This window comes from Patella vulgata, chromosome 5 (assembly GCF_932274485.2).
Source record: "Patella vulgata chromosome 5, xgPatVulg1.2, whole genome shotgun sequence".
NCBI classification, from domain to species: domain Eukaryota; kingdom Metazoa; phylum Mollusca; class Gastropoda; family Patellidae; genus Patella; species Patella vulgata.
Window position 1 is genome coordinate 59,516,268 of NC_065883.2, and position 12,775 is coordinate 59,529,042.

Sequence of the window (12,775 nt, forward strand, 5' to 3'; positions counted from 1 at the left end):
TTGTGTTGAATTTCAGTCTTTTCCGTTAATTATGTCTGAAGTTATGGCCCTTGTTTCACTTTGTTGGACCTTTTGAATGCTCAGATGACAAAAGTTGTCATCCGATCTGTATAAAATTTATCTGCATTATTTAAATTAGTGAAACGAAGAAGTGTATTGATTTTCAGCAATTTTCATCTATTGCTTCTAGAGTTATGGCCCTTGTTCTACTTTGTTGAACATTGTGAACCCTCAAATGACAAAAGTCATCATCCGATCTGTGTGAAATTTATATGAATTATTTAAATTAGTAAAATGGAAAAGGCTGTCGAATTTCAACAATTTTTGTATATTACTTCCAGTGTTAAGGCCCTTGTTTCAGTTTGTAGCACCCTGTGAACCCTCAAAGGACGAAAATTATAATCTGATCTGTATGCAATTGTCTTGTTAATGCCCCCCCCCCCCATTACCTAAAAAAGATTAAATATGTCACTTGACAACCCTTGTTGACCACTTGCATGATTTAGCTGCTATGGGCGTATGATTCATTGCCTGGCAACCTATATTTAGTTATCTGTTATAGAAAGCAAATTAGAAAAAACTAGGATTTATAATCTTACTAATTATTTATTAAATCTATAATGTGATTATTTTATTCTTGAGGAGCGAAGTTGAGGAAAATTGAAATAGTTAAGCTTTTAATGATTTCAAGTAGTGTTATTATTTATTACAAAATGATAAAGCATACACAATAATGTATTTAAAAAAAAATACTGATTTTCTTTCAGATAATGCCACCACATGCACCGTTAGCAATGAAGCGGAAACTTGATGATTTTATAGAGGATGAAACGTATGGGACGCAGAGACAGTCAGTTTTACACATGTCTGTAAGCAAGTTGAAAGGTCCAAGAATAAACAGAGTTGATCCTGGATTGCGAAGATGGGTCCTTATTTTAAACACCTTAAAGCACATCGAAAATGAACTTCAAACTGAAGGAGTAGTTTACCATCCACCTCAAGATTCTAATTTTATTTCAAACACAGCATTGAATGAGTTAACACTGGATCCTTTACCCGAAGCGAACTCCAATCATTCTCCGGTTGTTTCTCGGATGGACATTGTCACCTTGCCAAAATGTGTACCGGTGTCAAAAGATGTAGAGATGTCCCCTGTGGAGGAAAAAGAAGAAAGAACTGTATTAGATTTATTACCATGTCGCCTACCATCAGAATATAGTAATAACCAATCTGAGCTCAAAACCAATCAAGATTCGAACAATAACCTAGTGCCATTGTCATCCCCTTCAGCAACATCATCAGATCTTGGCTGGGATCATGATCCCCTACATGACATCGATATCTCTGTGTGTGACTTTGATTTTTCAACTTTTGCAAATTCTGTCAAATTAGCCCCATTAAGTGCAGAAGATGTTTTACATACCTTTCCCTGTCCTCCTCACGATAGTGCTTCATCTATAATTAACTCACAGTGTGGCTCTTTCTGTAAAACAGACCATTTTGAAGACTTAGACAATATCATTCAAATATTAGTCGGTATGTGACAGGCTGAATGATAGAACAGATATTTATATTATATTTATATATTGAGAATATGCGGAGAGAGTGAAAAAGCCATAAAGACTTAATATTAATTAAGAATAGACTATTAATTATTTAAGTTTTATATAATGCATATATTTATTATTACATTATTACCAAAAATACATATTCATATGTACATTTACTCTGGCCATATAATGGCTGTATATTATTTTATTTATTGAAGGTGAAAAAACTATTTATACATTAATTTGTAACATTTTACTTGACTTACAAAAAGAAATTGTTACCTCCATGGTATCCCTAGAGGTTGTGACCTACAGGAAGTGCAATGTTCCAAAGAAAATATATTGTGGTCCAAAGGATTTTATTCAATGTGCTATGACATACAAAATATTATTTTAAGTCATCACTAACCTGTCATCAACCATTGAAATATTAATATCAACCAAGTAGGTCTGATTTCAGATATGAACTGAAAATGCACCAGTACATACTAGATGTACAATTTGTATACATGCTAATAATGGTACTGTAGCCTACAAGTAAGTACATGGGCCCCACCGGTAGTCAAGAATATGAACATTCTGTCTCTGCTCTCAACTTTTGCAAGTATTGTATCATCACACCATTCCTTTTAAAATAAAAGTTGTATATTGGGGATTTACCCACACTTTTAGAACTTGTGGACAATATTTATAATACCAGTACTGGTAATTGGTTTGCTTACATTTTAAGAAATTAATTTTGTAGCATGTGAATGTTTTTGAAATCTGCATAATTCTGAATAATGCATACATTAAATTTGTGGTTTGGTACCATGTGGAAAAAGCAAACTACTTCAGTAGTAATGAAATAAACTTTTTCTTAATGCATGAAACCACATTATGAAAATGTATTATCCATTATGCTAGTACTCTAGTAGTTATACAAACAATATCAATGTATTAATTGATATAATCAAAATGTTTCAACCAAAAATGTGCATTTAATAACTGCTGAACTTGAACAGAGGTAACAGGTAGCAAAATATGCATCTGCATGTCAACCTAATGAAGAAAGAATTAGTTGAATTATGCAGTGTATTTGTATGATCAAAACAGTTCAAGGATTTATGAACTGTTGAATTTAAAATTTCAGCAAAAAAAAAGGTTATGAGGTTTCTCTAGGTATATAGCTAGTTTCATGTGTAAATAAAGAAACAATTGATTGAATTTTGTTTATAGCCTTGATTTACACAGTATAGCGAGAGAAAAATGTATACTTCCACAAAATGTGTAAAACATATATTACTGTTTTATTTAATTAACAAAGGAAAAAAAAATCTTTTAAAACTGATTGTGACTTATAAAATTATATCATTATTTAAAGAAAGACAAATTAGTTACTTACTACCGCAACATTATGATTTTAAGAGAAATGAGTTTTCATGATTAAGGGGCCTGAAATCTCCAATAATTTGTTTTCACATACAAGTGGTATGTATTGCCTTTTTGTTTGAAATGTGCCTTTTTGCAGCCCAAGTATTTATGAAACACTGGATGAATCATAGTCATATCTTTCTATCATGTTGTCTTCTCATCATGATATATATATTTATGATACATACAGTAAAAGATTTAAACTTTATTTAAATGTTTATAAATTAAAGGCACTGTTTATTGAGGACACTTAAGACAAAATTGTTCAATCAAAGCTTGAATAACATAAAATAAAAATAATTTGGATTGATTTTGTAAATAAATTGTCGAAGATTTTCATTTAAGGTGCATTTTTACCTTTTCAAACATTAATTTTTGTGACGGACCAGTGGAACCCACCAAAAAATACACTATATTTTTAATATTGTGTGTCATCATGTAAATATTCTTTTAAATCATGTGTTAAATGGCATGTACACATTTCTAATAACTTCTCATAAATACCATATTAATCATTTTGATAAATTGACATTATACAGCTTTGATTGAATATATTCAACAATTTCATTACGAAAGTGAAAACCATTTGTTATAATAAACTTATATTATTTTCACAATAAACCATATTATGGGATTCTAAAACTTGTAAATATTTTGAAATGTTTTTAAAAATATCAGACTTCTCTTATAAATAGCCACTTGTTGGGCTAAAATTACTCTTAGACAGTTCAACATTTATTTGTCACATTTGTTTCTTACAATTATTTGCCCCTTTTGTTTCGTAAGCAAGTTTGAACAATGAAATGAATTGTTTGTGCACTGTACTATTAAAATATTATTGGTTTCATTTACATGTATCAAGATAATCACATAGTCAGAATTCAAGCCATGTCAGTGAAATATAATTATTTACCTATTTTTTTACACTGTATCCTATATTATTTAATACTTCTGTACGTAAACCAGAGATCTCTTAAGACCGTAGCTCCTTAAAGTCTCTGTGCGGCATTTGCATTTTACGTAAAATATCAAATTTTCCAAAGCTAACTTCCATGCTAAAATACACTCCGATTGATTCTTTAACATTTAAATAAGAAAACAAAATCGAAATATCAAGGGTAGATAATCTCTGGGCTTGGATTCACTTGGATTAAAAAGAGGCCCATTTTGGAATGATATTCACTTCAGAGACTCAACTTTTCCAATATTGTAGTTTGCAAGGGATTCAAATCACTCAAATGACCTGGAGAGACTTCATTAATAAAGTAACATTTAAACAGATGCATGGTTATATTAAAAAATATGCATATATGTATATGATATTATTTAAATATGATATAATTTATATACTCTTTGTATCTATCTTGTCTGAACCTATCCAATTTATACACCACTACTTGATTACATATTTAAGTAGGGATGTCATTGTGACATGACCTATATTATTGATATAACTATTATGTCATAGACAACATGGCTATCTGTCTACAACTCTAGACTTTGTTTAATCAACAGATCAAGCTTATATTTTAATATATTGTGTAATGCATCAGATTTATTCAAAACAACAGTAATGATGATTCAAGAATCCCTCAGTTTATTAAATTTAAGTTATTTTATAGAATATTCTCTTTCATATTTCAATATTCAAAAGTATGAAAAGTAAAAAAAAAAACATGTTATGGTCTGCTATCATCATTTATGTTATATTTTACAATACAATATGTTTTTTTTACAAAGGCAAGAAAAATAAACTACCAAAATCACAACAATATTGAACTTTATATACCTTATTTATTACCGCCCCAATTATAAATTATGTTATTTATTTTAGAGAAATTGACTAGTCATATCATTGTCACCGTGGAATTTTCTTAAGATAAGACTAGGTTTGTCGAACATTTAACTATTTAAAGATATATTTCTTCATCAACTTAGACTGATTTTTGTGTTGTAATCCATTGAAGATTCTACATAACAAATTTGATAGAAATACATTTTTGGATCTAATACCATTGAGGAAATCAATTTTTAAATAAATGAATTTTAAAACTATGAATATCAAAATAATGACATCTTATTGAAACTCGGTCATTTTACATATGCTACTGTACATGTAAGCTATAATCATGCCTTTTAAAGCTACTCAATGAAGAACAGATCTCAAACATTGTCATATTTATAGATATATTTATTTATATATGTAATATATTAATAAAATATTTATTCATAGTGAAATCTGTCCACTATTTAGGGAGACTGTAGAGAAAGTTAGTATTAATTAGGTATACCGGTAGTTGTTTTAACTTGGCATTTAGATCAAAATGAACATCACGCCAAAAAAGCCAATATTTTTTTACTTAGGCTAAACTTTGAAGGTGTTGCCTTATTAATTCATTAATATTCAAGAGAAATCAAAGAATAAAATAGAGGAGTATTTAATCAATTTTTTATTATTTATTATTTGAAATTGTATCTTGCCAATGTTAGTCTCTGTTCATTTCATTTACCGGTAAACATGTACAGAGATTTATTTGAAATTATATCTTGCCAATGTCAGTCTCTGTTTATTTTATTTACCGGTAAAAACATGTAGGATAGTTTGGAAATGCAGGATTATTTTTTCCAATAGCTATGCTTGGCTTGCTATTTAGCATTTCTTAATTGAATAAATTAGCCTATAGAGAAATTTTCCAGGCCAAAATTTGATACTTGCTTAGCATTGATAAGAACCAAGGTTTTTCTTTATAGATCAAACTGTTTGGTTGATTGTGTATAAATCCTTTGTAATTAGATAAACTTGTTATCGAAAAGTGCAATGGAGTAATACTTCCATAAAAGTTCTAAGCAATACCCAAAGGCAATATTTTGTTAAATTGATGAAAATGTTAATTGTACAATAGTTTTGTGTTTTTATTTTGTGTAAATAGCTTAAAGCCACGGTTATTTAGTTCCCATTTCATATTTTCAGTATTTCCACGAAATATGTTCGGGAAACTTTATCCGGTTTTAATATTCATGTATATGTATCAATAACTAGTATATGTTTTACATATTCTGATATATCAAGATTTGTATATCAAAATTTAAGTTAAATTGATTTTGATTGATTCAGGTGAAACAAATGAATAAATGATAACGGTTTGCTTTTTAGCTTTCAAAAATATATTCTTCTATCAGGAGATTTAAATTAATTTCAGTGGTTTCAGGTAAAAAGCATATTTCTTTTTAAATACTACTATCATGCCAGAAAAGAGCAATGTAATTTAAGAAATAAAACCAAAATACAGATCTTGAAATTTATATTTAATTGGGATAAATTAACTGGTTAAAAGAAAAAAATAATAATTTATAGGTATTTAGATAACAGGTTAAAATATTGATATCAGCTGAAGGTTAGATGGTAATTATTTCACAATATTCAGATATAAAAAAAAAATAGTTGAACCTTTGTTGATAAATGACATAACAATAATTTATGGGTCATACATATATATGTACTCAGTAATAAAGCTTTGTTAGTATATGCTAAATGTAGAATAATAGCATTTACTAAATAAATATCATTACTTTCAACTATACAGCCTTACAACTACATTATACCTTAAGTTTGAATCTATGCAACTTTAGTTTTGATATAGTATTAGGAATTGGAATGTAGTATTAGGGAATAAAACATGTTATGTCAGTTTTAATGCACTTTACATGTATCTCGAAAACTACATAATTATTAAGAACTTTCGGAAATATCATTGTCATTTTAATCGATTTTGACACTTTGAAACTGCACTCGGCATTATAAAGCCAACAGCATTCTTTATCTGAAAGTATTATGTAGGCCTAATGTGAATTTAAATTATAAAAAAAACTGTACAAATAATGCTGTATAGTTTTAATTGCGGTTTTAGGTGGAGTCGAATGTTTTATTTAAAAAATAGATTTAAGAACGGTTTCTACGAGACGAAACTGGCAGTTAACAACCACAAAATTTTTGCGTCTTTTACTCTTTGGCTGAACTTGTTTTCAATACATCGACAATGACCAACTTACAGCTTCGTCTGGGCACGTGGCGTGATCGTGATTAAGTAGTCATGGCAACTGTGTAAATCGGCTGTGTTGAGAACACTCCTATGTTATGTAGGTCATGTGACGTTAGCTCGAAGTAGGGCGCCTTTGCTCAAGTCTGGGCAGATATGTTTCATCTGAATTATTTTTGTCAAACATAAAATTAGTTCAGTATATTTCCTATTAAACCATAATCGTGTATAATTCCATCTCAGATTGTTATGTTTGTTATAAATGCTCAAGTATAAATAGTTCATCGAAAAATTACGTACTGTATTATATATTATTAAAACCGTTTCAAAAATTAATTTAAAAAATATATTTGATTTTTTTTATGGTTGGTTATTTCAGTTCGTAATCAATTGAAGTCAAAGCCCCCCCCCCCCCAAAAAAAACAAAAGAAAAAAACAAACTAAGAAGTGGAAACTTACGTGGAATACCGAATGTGTACAATTAAGTACCTTATAATATTACTTGACCTTGTTTTTATTTGAAAATGATGTATATATAATTCTTCAATTTATTTTGTTGTATACCTAAAAATCACAAAATGTTAAATAAATGTGTCTTAATGAAAGGCCTACTTATATATTGTTAATATGTTGAATATTTTATGTTATAGATTTAGTCAGTGGTAGACCATTATATAAAAATATATATCAATGTAGAATACTTACTATATATATCAAGACATATACATTTTGTACAGACCAAGTAAATCCTTATTTTCATAAGAATTATGCATCTTGTACTTTTTATAGTATTTTCCCGCCATTTCTGTGAATTTCCTTCTCAGACTATTTCTATTACTTTCCGATATACATTGTAGGTAATCAAATATTTATAAAATATACATATATCATATTTAAAAACAATGCAATTAGTTGTGTTTACTTTTCTTTGACCCCACGCCAAGTACATATCTTTTGCAATGGCTGTGCCAGGATTTTCCGGAGGTTGGGGGTGGGGGATGTCCAAGAAATCTTTTTAGGGAGTGTGTTTATTCTTCCCGTTCAATCAAATCTATCCCTAGTACAGCAACATGACAGCCCTTCGTTTAATCTGGGGTCTTCCCTAAAAAAAACGGCGAAAGTCTTGTTCGTCTACATACAGTATTGTTTACATTGTATACGTATTGATAGCCTCGTTTGTCACGCAATTAGTTTTTCTGCAATATTCTGTTATGCACTGGTTAATTGGGGATAATGAAATCGTGAGTCATGACGTAACGTTATGTAAACACATTTGGTCCAATTTGGAGCTTTGTTTAAAGCGTAATTATATTGTTACGCAGTTAGCTATTGGTTGCTAATCGGACTATTGACCAGTCATAATTTGAAACAGAAATTTGCTTCCATTAAAACAGTGTTTAGTGGGATTAGCTCTAATCAAACGAAACACTGCGGGGGGGGGGGGGTGCTGTCCGGACGTCCGTCCATTATTTGTTTGTGAACACTACACAGGTCACAATTTTTATACGCCCACATTTTCATGTGGACGTATATTGTCGTCGCCCTTGTCCGTCCGGACGTCCGTCCACAATTTGTTTGTGGACTCTCTACAGGTCCCAATTCTTGTCCGATTTTGACGAAACTTAAAATATAGCTTTATCCCAAAAAAATCTCGGCTGCTTTCGATATTGGTATGTATCGGATCGAAACTTCATGGATTATGGCCCCTGTTTGTACGAAAAATCATGTTTTTAGCTTTTGGACCCTATAGAGGTCACAATTTTTATCCGATTTTGTTGAAACTTGAAATGTAAGTTTATAACCCAAAGATCTCAGTTCCTTTCGATATTCGCGCATATCGGACTGTAACTTCCTGAATTGTGGCCCCTGTTTGTACGAAAAATTGCGTTTTTAGCTTGTGGACCCTATAGAAGTCATAATTTTTATCCGATTTAAAAAAACCGTATTATTATATCACCGTTACACCCTAAGGACGACTGAGTTCGAATTTCGTGAAAATCGGCCCAAAATTGACAGACAAAATGGCCGCCGTTCGTTCTCAAATAGCGTAAAAATATGGTATATCAAGGTTGTGGACCCTATAGAGGTCACAATTTTTATCCGATTTTGTTGAAACTTGAAATGTAAGTTTATAACCCAAAGATCTCGGTTCCTTTCGATATTCGCGCATATCGGACTGTAACTTCCTGAATTATGGCCCCTGATTGTACGAAAAATCGCGTTTTTAGCTTGTGTACCCTGTAGAAATCATAATTTTTATCCGATTTAAAAAAACCGTATTATTATATCACCGTTACACCCTAAGGACGACTGAGTTCGAATTTCGTGAAAATCGGCCCAAAATTGACAGACAAAATGGCCGCCGTTCGTTCTCAAATAGCGTAAAAATATGGTATATCAAGGTTGTGGACCCTATAGAGGTCACAATTTTTATCCGATTTTGTTGAAACTTGAAATGTAAGTTTATAACCCAAAGATCTCGGTTCCTTTCGATATTCGCGCATATCGGACTGTAACTTCCTGAATTATGGCCCCTGATTGTACGAAAAATCGCGTTTTTAGCTTGTGTACCCTGTAGAAATCATAATTTTTATCCGATTTAAAAACCGTTATTATTATATCACCGTTACACCCTAAGGACGACTGAGTTCGAATTTTGTGAAAATCGGCCCAAAATTGACAGACAAAATGGCTGCCGTTCGTTCTCAAATAGCGTAAAAATATGGTATATCAAGGTTGTGGACCCTATAGAGGTCACAATTTTGATCCGATTTGATGAAACTTGAAATACATATTTATAACCCAAAGATCTTGGTTCCTTTCTATATTCGCACATATTGGATCATAACTTCCTGAATTATGGCCCTTGATTGTACGAAAAAATCACTTCTTTTTTTTGAGCTTGTTCTCTGTCCATCTCTTGCAAAATGTGGGCGTATCTTGCATGGCAACCGCTTGTTAACTGATTTTGACGAAACTTGGAATATAGGTCTATCTCCCAAAGATCTCAGTTCCCTTCGACATTGGCGTGTATCGGACCATAACTTCGCGGAATATGGCCCCTGATTGTACGAAAAATCACGTTTTTAGCTTGTGGCCACTTTAGAGGTCACAATTTTCATCTGATTTTGACAAAACTTTGATGAAAAAGCGCGTTTTTTTTTAGCTTGTGGTCCCTCGAGAGTTCACAATTATTTTCCGATTTAAAAAAGAATGTTCGAATATATCACCGTTATACCGTAATGTCGGTTGAGTACAAATTTCGTGAAAATCGGGCCAAAACTGCCGGACAAAATGGCCGGCCCTCGTACTCACATAGTGTAAAAAAATATATGGTATAACAAGGTTGTGGACCCTCTAGATGTCACAATTTTCATCTGATTTTGATGAAACTTAAACATGCATTATGCAAGAGCTAAATCTGCCTATTGCAGGTCTTTCTTTAGGCCTGAAATGCTTTATAAACTATTAATTAAGACATTTATTAACAAAACAAGATCATAATCAACTCTCGATGGCATCGGATACTCGGGATTTTAACTAGATTCGAACGTTGCGCCATTTAAAAATTTAATTTAAAAATGGGAAAGCGAGGCTAAGTCGCGAATATACCAGTGCCCTGGTTACCACTATGCACACATCTAGTCCAAACTTCCAACAGTGACAACTCCGTTCAGAAAAAAGTAATTTGACTAAAATTTTCAATATTTTCTTTTTTTTATCATCTACTTTAGAATTATTATAGCAAGAGTGACCAACTCTTTATTAAACTCTTAACTAATGTATCTTTAATATGCATGTGGGCGTATCTTGCCTGGCAACCGCTGTTGTTTTTTTTCTTCATAGTACCACTGACATTGTTATCAACGCTAATTATAGTCTATTCTTTGAAACTGTTATACATATGTACAGCTCTCTCTGTTACGAAACTATCCTGTCCTGGGTATTTTCACTGCACTACTTTGAGAACGTTTTTTGTTGATTCGCTTCATAAAATATTAATGGGACAATAAATACATAGTGAGTTTGCAGCTCTAACGAAATGGTGCTCTATATTTGCAGAACTGATGATGTCGGAGATAAAGTAGGGAGGGTGACACAACTTAAGTTTTAAACGGTCCCCATATATAAATCTATATGGTTTTGCAAACAAAAGTATTAAAATATATATATTCCCAACATTGTTATACATTGAAGAAGCAGAAATAGTGTTAAAGTCAACATTTTTGGACAAAGGCAGCGCAGGACACTGAAGATAAGGTTGTGGGGCTCTTTCGGATTTTCTACTAGGCCAACTTGCATTTTGGTTTCCGTGTTTGGGGCCTTCTGTTAAAGAACTATAACGGGAATTTGTCAGACCACCAACGGCGAAGTCTTCCGAATTGCATTCACAAAATTTGGAATCACTCGGAATAAATAAAATGGGGCTTAGCGTCCTACTTTTCTGCAATACTGTACTAATGAAGATTGATTGGCGTCGCAGTGTGCTATGAGAGAAATTTTGTCCAGACGCAGCAGCGTTTCCACCTGCCTTCTTTCGAATTCCAACTATCAAGTCATTTTAATACGCCCAAATGGAAATGTGTTCGTATATTGCCGTCGTCCACAATTTGTTGTGAACACTCTACAGACTACATTTATCACCTGATAGTTTTAAAATTGATATTATGTTGTTTACATTAGTGAGATGAAGAATCCTATTTAATTTCAATTATTTATGTTAATTTCTTCTTTAGTTATGGTCCTTGTTTCACTCTTTTGGACCTTGTGAACGCTCAAACGACAAAAGTTATCACCCGATTTGTGACACGAAGAAGCCTATTTAATTTCCGCAATTACTACTAGAGTTATGGCCCCTGATTTACTTTGTTGAACCGTGTGAACGCTCGAACGACAAAAGTTATCACCCGATCGGTGTGAAATTTTTATATATTTTTTATATTAGTAAAATGAAAAAAGCCTGTCGAATTTTAACAATTCTGTAAATTACTTCCAGAATTAAGGCCCTGGTTTCAATTTGTAGAACCTTGTAAACCCTCAAACGAAAATTATAATCCGATCGGTATGAAATTGTCTTGTAAATGCCCCCCCCCCCCCCATTGTCTACAAAAGAATACATTAAACATGCATAATGCAAGAGCAAAATCTGCTTATTACAAGTCTTTCTTTAGCCCTGAAATGTTATCTAAATTATCAATTCGACATTAATTAACTTATCCAGACCATAATAAACTCTCGATGTCAAGGCTAGCCTTCGATGTTGGCTGGATTAGATTCCTATATGCCGTTTAACGGCCATTGATAATAAAATCAAAACACTGGATAATCGAGACTATGCTGTTTATATTAATGATTTTACTAATGATGACCGAGACTGTGCGAAAATTTCACCCGCTTCGTTCTCGGCTCATAGTGGATCAATTTGACTGAAATTTTCAGCAAATTACCTTTACACTATCTAGTTTTTAACTATTATAGCGAGAACTGCCATCTCTTTATCTTATCTCCTATAATGTATCTTTAATATCCGACAACCCTTGTAGATCGTCCGGACAGCTGTTGTGGGCGTATGTTTCGTTGCCCGACAACCTATCTTTTTATGTTTACACCAATATTTAACCTACACGGCCCCACCCGATCGACTAGCCACTCCTCCTTACATGGTAAAACACGCTGATAAATTCCGTCAAACACACACGCACTCTCAAATCTCATTTGAAATATTTGGAGCGGGGGGGGGGGGGGCGTCTGTGGGTTGAAAAAATGTCCATAGCT

The 12,775-nt window shown here is 32.3% G+C and overlaps 1 protein-coding gene across 1 annotated transcript; it reads left to right on the forward strand.

Annotated features, from left to right (window-relative positions):
• Window positions 1–770: 770 nt before the first annotated feature.
• On the forward strand, window positions 771–7,459 carry LOC126820912 (uncharacterized). Its single transcript, XM_050549087.2, has one exon. The coding sequence runs from the start codon at window positions 771–773 to the stop codon at window positions 1,542–1,544; it is 774 nt and encodes a 257-aa protein (XP_050405044.1). The 3' UTR covers window positions 1,545–7,459.
• The last annotated feature ends 5,316 nt before the right edge of the window (window positions 7,460–12,775 follow it).